At 45.5% G+C, this 20,404-nt stretch overlaps 1 protein-coding gene across 3 annotated transcripts in view; it reads right to left on the bottom strand.

Annotated features, from left to right (window-relative positions):
* Nucleotides 1–274: 274 nt before the first annotated feature.
* The window catches only part of RASSF5 (Ras association domain family member 5), a 96,253-nt gene continuing 76,123 nt past the window's right edge, over nt 275–20,404 (bottom strand). For all 3 annotated transcript variants that reach the window (XM_074977724.1, XM_074977725.1, XM_074977727.1), the window contains 4 exons: nt 12,497–12,610; nt 9,743–10,040; nt 6,175–6,290; nt 275–3,930 (listed from right to left, as the gene is read on the bottom strand). In XM_074977724.1, coding sequence (XP_074833825.1) covers nt 3,778–3,930; nt 6,175–6,290; nt 9,743–10,040; nt 12,497–12,610 — 681 coding nt within the window. In that variant the 3' untranslated portion in view covers nt 275–3,777. The remainder of the gene's footprint in view (nt 3,931–6,174; nt 6,291–9,742; nt 10,041–12,496; nt 12,611–20,404) is intronic.

The raw sequence follows: 20,404 nt of genomic DNA, 5'->3' as shown, positions 1-20,404 counted from the left end.
TTCTGATAGGTATAACCTACGTTGCAGCATCAGTCTTTTAGAAACTGCTGACTAACTCCAATGAGGAAAAAAAACTTGCATCAGAGAGGTAGCCATGTTAGTCTGTAGCTTTGAGAACAACAAGAAGTCCTGTGGCACCTTATAGACTAACAGATATTTTGGAGCATAAGCTTTCATGGGCAAAGACCCGCTTCATCAGATGCCCATGAAAGCTTATGCTCCAAAATATCTGTCAGTCTATAAGGTGCCACAATACTTCTTGTTGTTGAAAAAAACTTGGACACTAATAATCAGATCCACTTTAAACACTGAAGTTAATACAAGTGAATACCACAAGAGGGCACAAGACAACTTCAAAGAAAAGAGACAATTTTTTTTTACCATTGACTGTTTTATTACCTCTCTCTTACGCTGTCTGCATCTGAACCAACTGTTCCAGAACTTGCCTAAAAGCTGAGTGTGACACTGGGGGTGGTGGGGGGAGCTACCGCACAGTTAACAGGGAGTAGTAAAAATAAATTACAGCATTGCAAAAATGCATTTCACTATGCCACAGAAGCTCTACTATTCCATTCTGTACATATTTTATACATGTTTACAATAAACATTAAAAAATTCACACATACACTTGGCAACACCATACTAACCAAAGGCACTGCCAGCAGTATTTTGCGCATTTTAAGGAAGGGGCTTTGCTAAAGCTTGTGCCTTTGGCACACATTACTTGACTGTGCTTTGCATCAGAACCAGAGTTCAAAGGTTTTTCTTTTTAAATGCCCCATGTCCAAAACAAACAAAAACAGCCCTCCTTTCTGCAGGAGGTTTTTCAGCAGCATTCACGGTAATTGCATAAGAAGCCATGCCTTCTACAAAACCGTTAAAAGACATGCATTAGGGTCCACAGGGTTGGATGGTTACTGAGAGAAAGAAAAAAATCAGTGAAAACACCCATAAAACTACTTACAACTTTTAGTTAGGAAGATGAGATGAAACTTTCAAAAAAAAAAAAATCTATATTTTGCTTCTCAGAACCAATGACATTTTACAGTGCTCTTCATTTTTCTGCTCAGTCAATATTTGTAGATAGCGCATTCATTGCCATGAACACATTACATGCTAATTACTTATCTACCTTGCAGTGTACTTGTGAGGTCAGTGTTCTCCCCTTTTACAAATGGGTACACACACACGCACACCAATCCTGGGATTTTCTGACGCTCTCTCTGCTACCACAGGGTTGTTAAGTCACCTGGGCAAGAAATACAGTACAAAGAGGTGGTTTTCCCTGCCACAAAACTATCAAACTCGTCTATGCAGGGCTGTTCTTAGGATTTATGGGGCACTGCACAGTACATCTGAACTGGTGCCCCTATGCCTGACAGCAGCCAGGGTCATGTGGGGACAGTTTTCTCGAGATATGATTTTATAACTTTCAACAACAAACTAATGAAATATTTTAAGCCAATTTTAAACTCAGGTCCCATAGACTAGCACAGTAAATTCAGAAACTGACCGTTTGGATTGGCAAATGCCAGTTAAATGGCTTTGTTACCCCTTGAATGGCTCTTTCACAGGTTCAGTGTTCTAACGACAGGCCGGGTAGGATTTTTCACTTTTAAGTTAACAACTAGATCCTCTCCAGAGGAAGCAGAGCCACAGAACAGGGATAGGAAGAGATGGTTGGACATTAAGACCCAGTTGTGTTCCCAGTTTTCAGGCGCCCCACACAGCTGCATATGGGTGAGGATAGCCCTAGGTCTACACTACCAGCTTAAAAAATAAGCTGTGACAGAAAGTGGCATCTCTAGACAGTAGTGGGGTTGCTAAGCTGTGCAGTTACTCCCCAGTTTACAATATAGTCCAATATAAAACTGGAAGAAAATAAACAGTCACCTTAGGGGAAATATGGGCAGTGCCTTTCCCACAAAATCAGCCTGATCCCTACAGTACTTCAGAGAATGGGACAACGGACTGGGGCCTTTCAGAAAGGCCCTTCCCCTCTGCTGGTCCTTTTTAGTTTTACAGTGAGGATTTCACACTTTAAAAAAGGCACTGAGGTAAATCTGAGATTCTTACAATTGCCTTCTGTCATAACTGTGCATCTAATGGACCCTGACCTCCAGTGGAGCCACTTCCCCCTATAACAAGTATAAAGGGCTGCATTCAATGCAGGTAGTCAGTTTAAAGTCATGGCAATTGTTCTGTCTGCATCGACTACTTTTCATGGTTTTATCATCAGGTTTCCTGTCTTTTCATGTGTCCCCTTGTTGCTGTGCAAAGGATCTATGCAGACAAGGAAAGAGTGAAACTGGCAACACACACAAAGTGCTCAATCCAATGCATTAAGAGGATGCATTGGAAAAATTACCTGTTAAGAGTAACACCTTAGATTAAAATCTTTGCATCTGTAAAACTGGGTCTTTGCCCATGAAAGACTATGCTCCAAAAAAGTTGGTTAGTCTATAAGGTGCCACAGGACTTCTCGTTGTTTTCATCTTAAAGCTTTCCCGACAAATGTAATTGTTAAGTAGGTGTCCAACATGGAGACCCCAGAGCGGCCATGTGCAGATGTGAGTAACCAGAAGCTAGTGCTGGATTAATAACAGTAACTGTCTCCAACTGCAGACATATCTGCCTGCAATAGGCTAAACTGCTTCTTTGAGAGAGAGCGAAGGTGGTGAGTAATGACATTTTTGTTGCATTCTCAGCATCATGTACAGCGAGATGGCAGTCAGACACAGAACCTAGAAGCCTCCTGTCTACGTGCAGAAGGAAGACAGTAGGAGGATGCTGAGGCTCTGTGGGTGGTTGGGTGATGGTGCAGGGATGGAAGGTGAGAGAGTAATGGGAGCCAAGCTGCAGGAGGCTGAGTAGTTGCTGTTCCTCTGCATGGCTGGAGATTGTGCTCTAGTTTCAAAGGGTTCTGGACTGAGCCATCATCCATCTCTTGCATGTAAGAAGAGAGGAAATCTGTAAAACACTAATCCCTGAGTAGGAAACTGGCAATACACAGAACAGCCACGCTCAGCAGCAGGGAATATTTACTCCCACGCGGAGAATGACCTACCACTTAGTTTCACTTTTGTCCTATTTCATATTGGGGGAAAAAAAATTCCCTAGAAAGAACATTAGCTAACATCTCAATAAATGTGGACTTGGAGCTGCCTTGGTCTCAGACTTCTGAAGTTTCAGTAGATATCTTAGAATTGTGCAACAATGTGTTTGGCATCAACTACAGCTGCAACATGCACATGATCTGGTGCAACCAGCCTGTTGCTCTATCTGCTGCTTCCCGTGGGGCCACCTGCCTTACGAAATGACAGAACCACACAACACAACAACCACACAGAAGGCAGCCGCAGCACCTTAAAACAACATCATCAACAGGCAAATCGTTGAGAGGAAGATTGGAAGAAATGCAGTTCTATCCTGCCCGACACAATTACCCAGTAAATATTCCTATTTAACATTCAGCAGTTACCATGAAGTTTTCTCTGCTTGGCGATCCAGTGAGACAACTGAAAGCTAAGCAGCGGCTATTTGGTTTGTCAAGGGCCCACAGATTTAAATAGAGGCTTTCCATTCTTTCCTGACTGGCTGTGATCCAGGAATGCAAGTTCCGGAAGGAAAAGAAATGCAACGTTTGTCTCTTTGTGAGGAGCGTCACTCCTCTGATGCGAAACAGGGAGAAAGGGTCAGACAAATCTGAGGTGTCCTGAGACGTGTCTCTTTAAAAATAATACCTAGCTCAGTCTGGTGAACACACTTTGTGTGCGGTTATCCAGGTTTTCCACCTGCTTCTTTCAAAGTCTCCTCCAGTCTTTGTTTAAACTTGCTGTACTTCTTTTGTACTTGCTGAATTTTGTCTCTCTCCTCTCTGTCCAGTATCGCTAAGAAATTTTGTAGCTCTGGGATGGAGAATGCGTCCCACTGCAAAGAAAGCAAAAACAGACAAGTAAGATAAGCAGACAGAATACCACCTCCTGGTCCTTGCCTGTGACACACTGCGGTTTATTGTGCAGCTGAGTGCTCATCTTGAAAACGAGGGAGCAAGACAAATGCTATCTAATGAGGTCAGTTATCTTTCCATATGCAGAAAGAAAGAGTTAACCGGCATTGCAATGAGACACTGCAAATGTCTTTTCTCAGGGTTTTATAAGTAGAGAGGGGTGGGAATTTGTCAACCAAATATTATAATCAAAATGCTGATTCATCAAAACCAAAACTTAGTGAGAAAGGGGCGGTTAACACAAAGTGGCATTTTCAAAAAAGGAAATATGTCCATGTTGCAGTTTGAAGCGAGTGTTTAGAAATCTGTAGTAGTACAAGCTTGTGTATTTCTTAAGAAAAGAGTGAAACAGGGAGTAGGTTTGGTTAGAAAAATGTGACGTAGACATTTGGGGCCAATTCAGGAAAAGAAAGTTTTTGAAAACTCTCATTTTCATAGGCTAGGAAAATTTTGCACTGAGCTGTTCATATATGTACAAGGCCCAGCTTTATGCTTTGAGATGATCCATCATGCACACCTACATTTGAACTTTCTGGGACTATAGTCCACCAGCAAAACCTGACTTTACCCTGGATACACTTCAGTTTTTCCTCTGCAATATCTGGCTCCACAAAATGCCATTTCTCAAAGGGCTTAAGAAAACAGAAAAGTAACTAAGCTGTGGCCCACAGATGCCCATACAATCTCCTTCACTTCCTGTCACAAAGTGGGTTGGCGGGTAGGGGAGTCAGAACTAACCGGCATGCCATGTTATAACCTGCATGGATTACTTTTAATTCATTGAGAAAAAAATCAACAAAAGACTAAGTTATACTGTGCTGGAAAACCCCTTCATGAAGGTTATGAGAGGCCAGCTTTTATTCAGTGGTATTGGAAGTGAAGCCCATCAGGCAATACTCATGAGAAAATGATGACATCTTGGTCATAATTTTGGAATTCAGATACACTAAATACTGCCTTCAGATCTCTCCTTTCTTGGGACATGACCAGGCCTGCCAGTTGTGGGAGGAAGCAGTTGTCCCAGAGACCGGCATATCCAAGGAGCCTGGGACTCCAACCACTGCTGCAGTAGCAGTGAGGGGTGGTTGGAGCCCTAGGCCCTTTACATGGCTGCTGGAGTTTCTCTGGCAGTGCTCGTGTGCGTTGGGGCGGTGGGAGGATTCATGTGCCCTGGGCAGCCCTCAGCCCTGCCCTTCCCGGGAACACAGAGCAGGATCTCCTCTCCCACCCCTTGCCCAGAAGCAGCTGTTGCCTCCCCTGGACATAACCGCTTAGCAGATGATAGAGTCATCTTCAGCTCAAGCGCTAGAGTACTGAAACTTAGCTGAACTCTCTCTCTGAATTTCTGAGTTGCCATACGGTGCAACACAAAATCAAATTACTTAGGATGCTGTGGATTTATTATACAGCATCGTACTGGCCTCTATTTTAAAATCAATGGATTAGCTACGGCTCCATTTAACTAATCTGCTTCGAGGATTAAGAGTGGAATTGCATTGCTTAGTTCTATAAACAAACAAAAACAAACCGATTAGGGCTTTAAAACATCGAACAGGCCAAAGCATTTTTACAGAACAGATTTTCAAAAACATTAAGTTTTCTGCAACAAACTGAGGTTGATCAAAAGTTCTGAAAAACCTAAAGAAAACTCAAAGAATCCTTTGAGATGTTTTAATATTTATCCTGAAGGCTGGTGTCTAATTCAGCATTTCTGATTATCAAAACTGAGGGTAAATCTATACTTACTGGTCGATCTTCCAGAGTTCGATTTTGCTCTGTGTGCTAAGACATGGCAAAAATCAACCTCTCTGGGCTCAGCTGTCAACCCCTGTAGTCCATGCTGTCACGTGGAATAAGGGATGTCAGCACAAGCCTTTAGAGCCCTGGATTAAACTAGGTAAGCAAGTTGATTCTAGCTACACTAATGGTGTAGCTAGAATTGTGTACTGGAAGTCTACTTTCTACCCCAGTGTAGATCCAGGCTGTAACAGAAGGGGAGTAAACTTGCTGCTCCTCTTTCCCACCCTCCCTCACCAAAAAAAAAAAAAAAAAGTGGTGTTTCTACTGCAGTAAGTCTGCCATGTTTGCTGAATAAGACCACCTGTTTTTGTAAAGCTATTAATGTCAGTGTGAAAGCCAAGGGAAAAAACAACTCCTAGACATACCTCAACTTCCCCCGTTTCATTTTCCTTCAGCACAAAACTGAGAACATCTGTGTCGGGGCCAGCCAGCAGACGGAGATACAAGGGATACTCTGTTAGAGAGAGCTTCTGGAAGAGAACTGCAGGGGGAAAAGAGATTTTAAAGGAGCCTGTAGTATCAAAGGCAGGAAGATGTCTGGAAGTAACTGAGCAAACAGGTTCAGTCCTAAGGCATCCTGAGCTGGACTTTATAACTAGAGTTAGCGTGGGATGTAACATCTCCAGCAAAGTTGTTTATAAAGGGTGCAGCTGGACAGACTAGTTAAAGCAAATGATTGCAAGTTGCAACACCTAGATACTAGGGCTGCTGCTGCTCAGCTATGTGATATGGAGTAAAGGTTCTATTCCTATTAAGGAAATTACTCATCTGTGTCATTACAGCTGCCTGCCAGGGACAGACTTCACCTAGGCAGCTGAATCTGGTCACATACCAAGGTTAGATGTACTGTTGGAAGCCCATCTACTCCCTCTGCTCAAGGCTGAATGGGTTATCATGCTTAATTAATTCTCTTCTTGGGCACCACACTTGAAGACTGATGTAAGGCTCCATTAACCCTACTGAGGTATCTGTGCAAGTGGCCTCATTTCCCAAAGGCCTGGAGGCCCTGCTGTTCCTATCCATGTCGATGGGAGCACCTAAGGACTTAGCCCCTTTGAAAATCAGGCCACTTGTTTAGGCTGCAATGTTAGGATTTAGAATCCTAATGTCATGCTCCCAGTTTAGAAAGTCTGGCCCCAAGGGCTGCATGAGAGCTTCCAGTGAAAGGATCTCTGCAAATACTAACGTCAGCATGACCGGCAAAGAAGAGCCCACTCTGCTGACCACTGCAACCAGGCACAGGTAGATTGGTAGCTCCTTAGTGTGATACGCATCAACTCACTCATCTCCCAATCTGCTCCACCCCCAAACAATGCAATTTAGCTCTTCTCTGGGGGCAGGGAGAATGTAACAGACCAAGGAGCAGTGATACATGGAAAACCCCTCTGATTTCAGTGGGAACTGGGTACCTTATTCCTGCAGGAGCTTTTGAACATCCTGCCCATAATCTCCTTCATGGTTTTGTACTAAGACTGTTTGGCCATGACAATTACAGTGCCTAAGAAGATCAGCTTCCTGTTCAATTTCTGAGTGGGGGATTTTTTTCCTGCAGGGTGGGATTCTGGTGCAAGGTAGAGTAGTGGGAATTGGAGCCTTCTCCCAAGACAGGGGGAGAGGAAGACAAGCTTTTTATGAACCATGGAATGAGAGTAGAAAGCGGAAAAGCCAGGGATATAGGTTCAGAGCTGCTCCTCTATCAATTAAATATATTTTTAATGCCAAGCTCTTATTGGCAAGAGTGGGGATATCATGATGATTCTGCTAAGTTTCAACCTCTAACTGTGAGTCAGTTAGAATGTCAGAATCTTGCAGGGATTAGACGAGATCAGTGTTGGTACACACCCACTGATTGGAAAAAGGCTACAGGGGCAGCATTCCCTCTGTTTTCTATCCATGGGTGAATAAATTTTGTTATGTGCACCAAGACATGTGGATGTGCACCACCAACAGAAACATAGGCTGCCCACTTTTGGGTGGCTGTAGGTGTTGTGCTAATCAGCTGGACAGCACCTGACTCTCTCCTGAGCAGCCACTGAAGCACTCATCTTACAGGGAGTACTGCATGTCGACTCATCTGTTCACACATAGCAGACAGGATCACGTGGTAAGACTGAATTCTATGCAGGTGGGTGTCTTTCTCCAAGGACTGAATCACCCCAAGCGGATCTGAGCCTCCACAGTATCAACATTTAGTACATGATTTTAAAGAATACTACCATCTGCTATAACAGCTGAAAGGCCTGTGGGCTAAGCAACTGTAATTTTCATTGACTTCAATCAGAGTTGTGTCCACCTATGACAGTTCAATTTTGCTCCAGAGTCTATTGGGGTCTCACAAGCCAGCTATATCCAGCACTCAGGCCAGCCAGCATGTGGTCTCTCCTAGCTTCTGGTACAACAGCTTGCATTTCACAAAGGGGGTCATATTTACATCTTGGCTTGACACAAGCTCCTGTAACTTAAGTCAGTGTTATGTGTGGTGCTGGAAATTAGATCCTGTCTATGCACCAGTGAACATTGGTAGTTTCCTCGTTAAACAAGTTCGCCTGCATTAGCCAACAGGGGCTGGTGCTGAAGCGGAATAGGGCAGTAGAGGGATATTTTTACTACGCAGAGGGAAGGCAAACATGGCCCAGGGATTTAGTATGCAGAACATTGGTTAAACCTTCCTTGGGTTCCTAAATAGCCCTTCCTCACTGTTATCTCAAGGCATTTTATCACCTTCCATGTGTTCATCCTCTCAACACCTGTGAGGCCATGAAGCCTTTTGTCCTAAGAACTGCCACAGTGAGTCAGACCAAAGGTCCATCTAGCCCGGCATCCTGTCTCCCAACAGAGACCAATGCCTGATGCCCCAGAGGGAGTGAACAGAGTAATCATCAAAGCAATCCCTCTCCTGTCATCCATTTCCAACCTCTGACAAATTGAGTTTAGGGACCCCATTCCGACCTGTCCTGGCTGATAGGCATTGATGGATCTAAACGTCATGAGTTTATCTAGTTCTCTTTTGAACTCTGTTAAAATCTTGTCCCAGTAACCTGTGTCATTTATGCTGATCCTTTCACCCAAGACACGCCACAGCAAGCAAGATCATGTACTGACTTGCTACAAGGCGGAAATGCTATGCAACAGCTTCGGGCAGTGAGTCACTTATCCAGCTGAAATGGCAGGGCGACTTGGTTCTGCACATCTGATCATCTAAATTTGATATGGGCCAGGCCACCCCGGACTGCAGCAACAAGTGACATTTGATCCTTACGTGACCACAAGAAGCCAGGATCAGTATGATGAAAGGCCACATTTCCCTGATTAATGCATCAGTAAGACTGCCACATAGCAAAGCAAAAATTCCCATGGGACAGCACTGGCTTTGATAGTTCTGCTGGTAGGAATGACACAAATGAGAGGAAACATGGGTTTAGTCTCTGGACTGGGACTCCAGAGACTTAGGATCACTTCTCAGCTCTGCCATTGATTCCCTCTGTGGACTTGGTTGAGTCACTTGACCCTTCTGGCCCTCAGTTCCCCATTTTACAGATGGGGATTGTTTTAGTCTATTAGGTTGCAAGATCACTGGGACAGGCGTTGTGCAATGTTCCCAGTAAGTTTTCCATTCATGTGTAGAATTCATTTTGTTATGTGCCCCAGCAGAAACACATGGTCCTGGATGTGAGTGCTCTGCTGATCAGCTGGGCAGCACCTGAATCTCTCTGGGGCGGTTGCCCAAATGCACAACTTGCAGGGAACAGTGGCATCATTGATGTTTGGCTCCTTGCACAGTGGGGCTTGGGTTGGGCCTCTAGCACTATTGTACTGCAAATCACAATCTTATCAGCTGTGGAAGGGAGAGGAAGCATCTGGAAATTCCCCTATTGGGGGGCGGGCAGGGAGACATGTCAACGGATGGGGCTGCTTGGAAGGGTGGGAACTCACCTTGCCCATCTTTCTGCATCTCCTTGAAAAGTGCAAACTTCTGAGGGTTATCCACCACCATGAACTTCTTGAGGAGCCCCTGGATCACTTCACCAACGGTGGTCGTGCTGCTGATGTGCAGCTGCTTGACTGCATCCAGTGGCAAGTAGAAGGAAGTTCTCTTGTCTGTCATATTGGACGGGTTCACCTCCTTGAGGGCATCATAGATGGACTGCGGCCGGAGCCCCGCCGGCACGGTCACAGGCCGGCGCAGTTTCAAGTGCACTTTAATGAAGCCCGTGTAAGTGCCATCCTTATCCTAAGGCAAAGGAGATAGTGAAAGTCAAGCTTCAATGAGCTCATGGTGCAAGACAGGATTTCAGCTAAGTATTGGTTTCTCCAACTGGAGGGTTTTTTGCAGCACTTAACCTAGTGGTAGACATTGTGGGTCAGCTGCAAGGACAGCTTTCTTTAGTGCTTGAAACTTTCCTATTAATAATGTAAAAAGAACTAGCAATTTACAGTTAGTCACTACAGAATTCTTTCTGTTCCCTGCTCTGTAGTAATGCCCTGTGATTCTTCCCCACCCCTTTGCTGTCTCATTCTGTGGAAACTATTCATGCTACAGAGAAGAATTATGGAAACTAACTAACATTAAATATCATTTGCACTTGCAACAATGTTATTGTCTCCTTGAACTGGAGAGAATGCATAAGGATCTCAACTAGGGACAGAGGAATTTCCTGGCTGTTTTCAGGCAGCTTTAGCTCAAATAATTGAAATCTTACAGCTCTCCATCGCAAATCATGGAAAATCTGTGAGATTTTCAGTTTTGGGCCAGACCTGGAGAAAAGGACACAGACAGTATGAGAAATATAACTTTTGCTCAGCACAGACAACACCTGGATGCCAGGCTGTAACAAACTATAAAAGATTAGAAGCTCTGGAATTGATTGCCCAGATACCATGTTGTAGGCTCACTGCTGCCAGCTGGGACAGATGTGAGTTGCTACAAGGCCCCAGGACTGTACAGGTTACAAACAAAAGATGGTCCATTTGTCTTAAAAGAAGATGATCCCAGAGTAATAGTTTTGGGACCCAAGCCACTCCAATGTTAATGCATGGGTCAGAAAGGTTATAAGATGGGAAAAGATCCCCGAGGTGACTCCTGATCCAGGTTCTCTCCAATTTTGTTCCATCCCTGGGTGGAATAATGTTTGTTATGTGCACGAAAGCACATGGGAACATGCACCCCCGCCCCACAGAAACACATGCTGCCCGTTGTGGGTGCTGTGCTAATCAGGTGGGTGGCACCTGTATGTCAAGTGCTCAGCTGACAGTGAACAGTGCTCCTGGTTGTCGTAAGACTATTCCCTGGCCTAGTTTTTGTTCACTTCAGTCGTATGCGATGTCTGTTTCTTTAAACAGAATGGGGCTTTTCCACACCCTGCCAAGCTGCAGGAAAACTTAAAACAGCTAAACACTGTGCTCTGAAATTCTAAAAAATCACATTACTTCTGTTTTTCCAAACTGCTTTCCTTCTGATCTATGAAAGCTGAGGAAGTTTGCTCCTTTTGTTAAATCTAATTTGTGAACACAGCCATTTCCTCAGCCCCCTCCAGGCTTACAACAGGGCTTGATTTCCATGGGTGGTTTTTTCCAAACAGCAAACGGAGGCTGCCATCAAGGGCTAGAATTGTAAGCATATTACTATGGGCTCGCACAACTTTCTTTAGAAGTTTGCCTGTGATGGAATAGAGTGGCACATCTGTTTCCCAAAGGTTCTGCATCCTCAGACAGGCTGCAAGACAGTCGTTGAGCTGCAGTGGTACAGCTTTCTCATTACCGTGATTCATCCCAGCCACAACAATACACCCAGATGTATGGAGGACAAAGCAATTTCTGGACCTTGAAATGTCCTCTCTGGGAAACTGTAAAGCAAGTGTCTGATCTGTGTGGCAGCTCATGCCAAACAAACCCAGATACAAACAAGGCTACTGAGTAAGGGCTTCAGGTGCTGGGGGACAGCCCTGGAGAACAAAGTCCTGTGTTATCTATCAAGCAGACCACTTCAGAAGACAGCTGCTAATATAGAATCCTGGAACAGTAGAACTGGAAGGGACCTCAAGAGGTCATCAAGTCTGGTTCCCTGCCCTCACAACAGGACCAAGCACCATCTAGAGTCTCCAGACCATCCCTGATAGGTGTCCATCTAACCTGCTCTTAAATATCTCCAAAGATGGAGATTCCCCATCCTCCCCCGACAATTTATTCCAGGGTTTAACCACTGTGACAGTTAGGAAGATTTTTCTAATGGCCAGCCTAAGTCTCCCTGGCTGCAATTTAAGCCCACTGCTTCTCGTCCTATCCTCAAAAGCTAAGGGGAACAATTTTTCTTCCTCCTCCTTGTAACACTCTTTTAGTTAACAGATTAACACAAATGCTATACTCAGAATTCATTTGATGTACTTTGGTTCAAATGCTGGTCCCTGTGCTGGTAACTGATGCAGTTACCATATCTAATTATCTGCTGTTTACAAATGTAGTTGCATCTTCTGTGCATTCATACTATCTGCATGGTTGTTCTCACTGCAATAGGACCTCAGAGCCAGTTTTTCAGCAAATGAATCAGAGATTTTGGATCTATCCATGTTGGGTGAACTCCACCCCTATGCAGAGGCCCAGAACCAGGCCAAGGCAGCTCCCAAGCCAGAATTAAAACATCTGCTCTTATTCACACCAAAATAAATGTAGACAGTTGAATAAAATACATACCAGCTTCATCAACAAGCAGTTGGTAACCTTGGTGTTATAACTGTCGATCTTCTGTTTAATCTCCTGGATCGTGGGAGCTTTGGGTTTTTCTTCTGCTGCTGGTTCTGTTACATTCTGAAACAAGCAATACAGGATAGTTAATGCCTTTGGTTTGTACGTCACTTTGCAGCCAGGAGCACCACCCAAAGTGAATGCTGCAATGGCATGCTCTTCATGGCCCTGGTTCTATGTACAAGCATAAAGACAAGCACAATCCTGCACGAGAGTTTACAAGATAATGCATAAGCTTCCATGGGCAGAGACCCACTTCATCAGATGCACCTGACAAAGTAGGTCTTTGGCCATGAAAGCTTATGCTCTAAAAATGTTAGTCTACAAGGTGCCAGAGGTCTCATCATTTTTGCGGATACAGACTAACATGGGTACATCTCTGATACAAGATAATGCCACTTTTTGCTATTATTTGTACTGGCGTTGTACCTAAAGGCCCAAATCAAGCATCAAGACTCCACCATAGTAGGCCCAGAAAACAAAAACTGGTCCCTTCCCCACCGAGCTTACAATTTAATAAGAGTCGAAGGATGAACGCAACCTCCAGCAGTTGATGGCTCACCCTTCTTCCCACTGGTAGCTGCATTTCAGAGGCATGTGGAACATTGTCTCTATTATTAAGACATTTCTTAATGTTTATATTAGAAGCCCCAGAGCCATACAATGGCTACTTTTGGGAAAGAACACAGACAGGGAACCAGCATCCTGCATAACAGCACAGAAGAAGTTTGGCCAAAGACTCAAAGGCATCCTCTTGGCACCCCCAACGTCATTTTCATGGAGTTTTGTGGCTTCCTTTGTTTCCCTGCAGACACTGTACGGAGTTTTGCCCAGAAGGCTTCATTAAACCTGCAAGGAAATTTCTCAAAAAGGGCAAAAGTGGGTTTGTTTGTTTGTTTAACTCTGTTGGAATTCAACCATATGGCTCCAAAGAATCTAAGTTATTTCCAACCTGATACTTAAAAGCTCTAAGCGGTCCCTTCTGGAAAGCTGAGAAATGCCACACAGATCTGTGATGCAGGAGGGTCTGAGATTTGAGCAGTTAGTACGAGGCAGAGGGGCTGTTAAAATCCCAGGGAGTTCTTTAGCGATGGATCGATCTGAAGTGTTCTGGGTGATTTAATGACTTGTCCACAATGGATCCTATTTCCTCCCTGCAGTCCTCAACAGGAATATTTCCGGGATGTGTGCTGCTGATTGCAAGCGGGGGGGGGCGGGGGCGGGGTGAATAATGGATTTCTTGAGGCACTTCCCACAGCACTGCAGAACGAGATCCACACATGGCAAGCACTGAAGTGTGGATATGGTAGAGTTTCATGAGGTGGTCAAAGGAGGGGCTTGGAAACAAGTGGCACAAACCGAAAAGCTCACATGGGATGAGGAAGGCTTCTGTCACGGACTGCAGCTTGCAGCCAGCTGTCAACACGGGAGGCCTGAGGGAACTGTGCTTATTATGGGAGTTTGTGACCATTATCAATGCTTTAAGGAAGTCCACCTGCAACTAATGAAACTCAAACTCCTGGAGAACTTGGGCAACTTGGTCAAGCATTACTGTAACAAAACACCACCACACAGGCAAATGTCCTCTGCCTTTTTGCACAGGGAAGTCAAGGTACTTTCCCCTCTACCACCACCACTCGCACGAGGTCTGAGAGTGCTTGGAAAACCATAAGGGAGCGTCACCTCCCAGCAGATAAGCATGACAGCTTCCCCATCTGTAAAATGGAGGCAGGGCAGGGAGATTTGCCAGAGATCTTGTGGAGTCAGCGGCAGGATCCCTGACTTCACCCCCTGCACTAACTACTGCTGCCTCGCTGGAAAGTACCACTTCATCCCCCTGCAGCTGCCAAATGTTTTTATGCTGCTCACACAGCAACTGGAACCCACTCACTGTTTTTCATGGCCCTGCTAGCATTTTCTCCCAGGGCAGAACAGCCAGGGTATTGCTGACAGCAGGTTCATCCAGGCAAAAGTTGTAATTAAATCTACATTTTAGTTTTCCTCCCTGCATTTCTAGCGGCTTGGGAGGCATTACTAATCACTTCCAAGCTAAAAAGTGATAACTCCACATAAGCACTGAGGAATCTGCATGGCTAATCCATAACACGTGCCCTCCCAATGTTCCCAGTAATCCAATGAGCACATTCACAGCCTGCCTTGGAAGTCACTCTGTTCTCCATGTGCGGGAAACACAGAAGGATAAGGGCTCTGTTCTCTCCCTTTCATAGGGTTTGGTGAATTTCCTTTTGGGAGGCTTAAACTACAGTCAGGTGCAGTACGTAGGAGGGGTTCACATGCAGGTCTTTTATGGAAACCTATTTGTTCGTCAGAAACCAGTCAGAGAAACACCAGTAATCAGGTCCCATCACCAAGACAGCTTTAGGGATCTAAAGAGCAACATAACTGGTGGGCATTTACAACATTTAAGCAAATGGGCAATAAACTTTTCAGGATACACCTGCCATGGGAGATTATTAAGGAGCCTCATTAAAAGCCCTATTTGCACTGGAGTACTTAGCACCCACAGCCCCTAGTGATGTCAGCAGGAACTGCAGGTGCCAGCATCTTGGAATGTCATGCCTTGGATGAACCTGAAGCAGGCTTACATTCAAGGGACACTGCAGCTACCCAGACCCAATATACTGAGTCAGATCCTCAGCTGATATGAACAGATGTAGTTCCACTGAAGTCAATGCGGCCATGCTGAATCACACCAGCCAAGGACCTTGACCTTTAAGCCTAAAAGAATGGGCTAACTTGGGTAAGGAAGGGAAGGGGGAATCTGTGGGTGTTCTTGCTGCCACCTGCTCCTCTGCAGTGCCCTGTCACAGAGGTTGGTGGGCAGGGAGACGAGCCCCAGGAAAGTTGCTGTATGGGCCCTGAGCCACCCAGGAGAGATTTAAATGCCGCTCAGCTGATTGGCAGAGCACCCACAGCCGGCAGCTTGTGTTTCTATCAGTGGTGCACATGCACACACGCCTGGGTGCACATAAAGTTGATTCCACCCATGGATGGAAGAAATTAGAGGGAACCGTGGTACTGGTATTGGAGAGAGAGTTAAATGCTTTTGGGAGCTGTCCAGGAGCCAGGACGCTGCTTCCACATAAAACAAGTTCTGCAAGGCATGGAGCAACTTTCTGTGGGGCCCTCAAATGCTACGTGCTCTGCCCCCAGCACCTGCAATGTGGCAGGAAACAGCATCAGGCAAAGCAAAACCACAGAGAGGTTACAAACCATTCCTCTCCTTTGACAGGTTTGTGTGCAAGACGGAAGCCGATGACCCATTTTCTTGTCCATAAAACTTCAGATGGATTAATTAAAAAAAAAAACAAAAAAAAACCATGAGACGCAGCTCCCTGGAATTGGAAATATTTTGCAGCCCAGAAATTCACTGACAGCCACCCATTGTCTTGCTATCAAAGAATTTCAATATAGGTAAATTAGAATGGTATATAAACTGCAAACTTCCAGCAGACTTAGGAGAACCTAGAGATTAAGCGATTGACAGCCACAAAGGCTCTGATATTTGGCAGGACCCAAAAGAGAGCTGGCAAGACTGGCCCAATGGAATCAAAATCTCCCGAGCACATTCCGGGAACAGTGCTGGCATGCAATGAGGTTGGCAGCACTGGCAGAGCTGAGGTGGAGCAGGTGCCAGGCCAGATACACGTGGCTGCTCACAATTCTAGTTCAACACTGGGAAGCTGTAATCAGAGACTGTTTTGGAAGAAGCCCTGCTGTCGTTCACACAGGAAGTAGGCTGGCTACCACAGTCCCTTCTGGCTTCAGGACTCCATGAATGAATGGCTTCTAGGACAGGGGCCCTAATTTCCTCCAGGGAAAAGAAGGTAACTAACTGTGCTGGTTTTAAGTGCTTCCTCTAGCAACTTAGGTCTCTGATCCCATGAGTGGATCAAGGCAGATGGGTCTTCCTGCTCCGCTGGATCCGTGGTGCAGGGTCAGTGGCATGAAGAGGTGCAGGGAGCACCCAGCAGGCCCGAGAATGGAAACAGCAATGTACACAGGGCTCAAGGCAGGCCATTTCTAGCCCCAAGAGATGAACAAATGCTCTCTCTCTGCCAGATGACAGCCTGGTCTCTGGCCAAGCCCATGAGTGAGTGGGGAACAGCAACACACATTATTGTAGTCCATGTCAGCTTCACAGCAAGGGGAACAGTGTTTCCTGCTCGCTGAGCACAAGGATGGCTGCCCAGAAGAGATTCAGGTGCTGCTCAGGTGATTAGCAGAGTGCCCACAGCCACAGCTTTGATGCACATAAAATGTATTCTACGTACATATGGAAAGAAATAGAAGGAACACTGTCTGTGAAGAGAGGTTCACAGAAAGATCTATTCCTGGCTCACTGGCCTGACTCGGTGTTACTGGTACGTCACAACGGTCTGACTTGCCAGCGTACGAGGATGCTGAAAAAGCAGCCAGGTAACAAAACACCCTCTGTGCCATGGTGAGTCAATTAAGGATGACAAGGACATCCAGTGCGTGGTTGCCACTTTCTCCTAATTCACAGAAACAGGCCACACAACAGGGTACTGCAGCCTCCTGAAAAACTTCTCAGGCATCTCAGCCTCATCTGTCTGTGCACAGCTGGTCCACAGAGCAGTCGGGTGGGAACGCAGAGACCAAGAGAGGATCACACTGCAGATGAGCAAAGTCCCCCGACCTCCAGAACCTTGCGCCCCTGCTGCACACATGTGAACAGGCCTCCAGGTAAAGAGGCAGGAGATGCCTTCAAAATGCTCATCTGCCTTCCTACCCCACACCCCCTCAGCCCCAGGCTCCCCATGGAAACTGACGGATGGGGTGATACCTGCAAACAAGACAACAGTACAGTCAGTATAACGGTGGAGGTTTCTGCACATCAGCAGCCCAACGGCTGTGAAGTTTTTCTGTGGCCTCACAGCAAAGGAAAGTTTTAATCCTTCTACATCAAATGCCTGTCTGGGCTCCAGCTATATTAACCCTCCATCTCGCTATCAGAAGTTTAAAAAAAAATGTAAACAGAATGTTAGGAACCATTAAGAAAGGGATAGAGAGTAAGACAGACTTATTGCCTCTGTGTAAATCCATGGTACACCCACATCTTGAGTACTGCACACAAGTATTGTCGCCTCCTCTCAAAAAAAAAAAAAAAAAAAAAAAAAAAAAAGATTTCTTGGCACTGGAAAAGGTTCAGAGAAGGGCTACAACAATGATTAGGGGTATGGAACAGCTGCCATATGAGGAGAGATTAATAAGTGTGACTTTTCAGCTTGGAAAGAGATGACTAAGGGGGATATGATAGCAGTCTATAAAATCATGACTGATGTGGAAAAAGTGAATAAAGGAGTTATTTACTCCTTCCCATAACATGAAAACTAGGGGTCACCAGATGAAATTAATGGGCAGCAGATTTAAAACCAACAGAAGGAAGTATTTCTTCACACAACATACAGTCAACCTGTGGAACTCCTTGCTGGAGGGTGTTGTGAAGGTCAAGACTAAAACAGGATTCAAAAAATAGGTAAATTCATGTAGGCAAATTCAATGGCTATTAGCCAGGATGAGCAGGAATAGTGTCCCTAACCTCTATGTGCTGGAACCTGGGAAAGGGCAATAGGGGATGGATCACTTGATGATAACCTGTTCTGTTTGTTCCCGCTGGGACATCTGGAAATGGCCTCTGCCAGAACACAAGATACTGAGCTAGATGGACGTTTGGTTTGACTGGTCTTACATATATTCAGGATCCATTTACCCTGCTTGAGAAAGTCTCTTTCCAAGACCCCTGCCCTTAACCTGCACTGCGCATTAAATGATTGTTGGGGGTGGGGAAGGGGCAGGAAGAATAGCGCTGAGAAAATTAAGGGGGTGAGTTACCAGTAGAAAATGAAGCAGTTGGAGAGACACTTACCCTGATGGGATCCCTGGGAAAAGCAAGGCTGTCCTACCCCCGAGGGAGGCAACCAAGAGATTTTTCACATTTAAAAACTCTGGAGGATCCCAAGTTTGCTTAAGACCTTGGAAGCCTGACACTGGGTGTTGCTTCCCTTCCACAGCATAGCCCACTGTGTTTTAATAGGGTTTATTCCAAATCCTGGGCTACTGGCATACTCTGGAGGAAGTCCCTTCCCCTTCCTGAGGGAGGGAGGGGATGAGAGACCTGGGCACTAGAGAGGATACCAGGGTATCCCACACATCCACACAATAACATCTGGGCAGAGCTGCTGTTGTGCACTCTTCTGGAGCCGTCCTGGAAGCACCACACAAGCTTCAAGTCTCTCCCTGCAATGTGCCTCCAGGTGCTGCAAACTTCTGGCACCCTCTGGCAGGGCACCCTCACCCTCTGCCAGGCGCAAGACTGACAGATTGCAGCCATACCCTTGAACCCCAAGGGCAGGGGACTCCCGGGCCATGTCAGAGAGAGAGAGCACAAGGCAAATGAAACATGCCTCAGCCCTTTAGGGAGACCTGTAAAGCATCAACATCCCTCTGAGTCTGCAAACAGTGAAGGGAAAACAAAACAGTTACATCCAAAGAAGGAAGTCGCTCTCCTTCAGATGAAATCAGTCCATTATAAAAATGAAGGGACTTGGTCGTAAGAAGATGGAAAGAAGAGGTTTGTGTGACCCTGTAATGAATTCAAATCCACAGGCAGAGTGAGAAAAATCAGCTGGGAGTACAGACACTGCAATGAAATATGAGTAGATACACAAAGCTGCATCATTACTGTCTGTGCAGTGAGGCATGGCAGCTTTCGTGTATGGTTCCTTATGGGGACCAAAAGCCACTAAAAGGACAGCACTGAGCTGACTGCAAAATGATTCTTCTCTGTCTCTCTCACCGAATCCTCCAGCTTTTAGAATATATTTGCTTGTCTGCAGAATGCAAATGAGCACCAGGAGTTTGGCTCAAAAATTCAGAGTTTCCAGGTGTTCGGAGGATGCTTTCAGGACATGGTGCTCATTTCCATCCGGCAAACACAAGGGGATATATTCAAAAAGACAATTTCTGCTATTCAAAGCTTCACAACATTGGGTTAAGATGTAAAAAAGAAAGTTATGATCCTTGTCTCCTTTTAGCTCTTTGTACCAAGAGCAAAGGGAGATTAGATGGTCAGATACTGTGGCTGCAGTTTTTAAACAAGGGGCTGGATAAGTTTATAGCCTTATTTGTAGCAATCCATGTGAAAGATAATTAAATCTCATGCTTCAACGCATAATGCTGGCACACTGCAGAGGTCAGGTAGGAATTCCCCTCCTAGCCTGGAGCATGATATTGGCCAATCGAAAACAGGCCCCTCATAGTGAGATTTTGCCTGTTAATTAAGCATCGGAAGTAGGTCACTGCTGGAAGCAGGGTGCCCAAAATGGTGCACCATGAGCATACCTATACCACTAGTGGATGTGACAGGCTCAGAGACTACAGGGGTAGATGCTCAGGGCCCAATCCGTGTCTTATTGAAGTCAACTGAAAGATTCAGACAACAAGAAGCATGGTGTCAGGACCAAGGTACCTATCATAGAACAATAGAGCTGGAAGAGACCTAAAAAAGCCATCAAGTCCAGCCCCCTTCCCTAGGCAGGGCCAAACCCATCAGATCAGCCCAGCCAGGGCTTTGTTGAGCTGAGACTTAAACACCTCCAGGGATGGAGACTCCACTACTCCCCTGGGTAGACCATTCCAATGCTTCACCACCCTCTTAGTGAAAGTTTTCCCTAATGTTCAACCTGGACCTTCCCAACCGCAACTTGAGACCATTGTTCTGTGTTCTGCCATCCGTGACCACTGTGAACAGCCTCTCTCCAGCCTATTTGCAACCTCTCTTCAGTAAGTTGAAGGCTGTTATCAAATCCCCCC

Source organism: Carettochelys insculpta, chromosome 26 (genome assembly GCF_033958435.1).
Source record: "Carettochelys insculpta isolate YL-2023 chromosome 26, ASM3395843v1, whole genome shotgun sequence".
In the NCBI taxonomy this organism is placed as follows: Eukaryota; Metazoa; Chordata; order Testudines; family Carettochelyidae; genus Carettochelys; species Carettochelys insculpta.
This window is presented reverse-complemented; position numbering and strand designations above follow the sequence as displayed.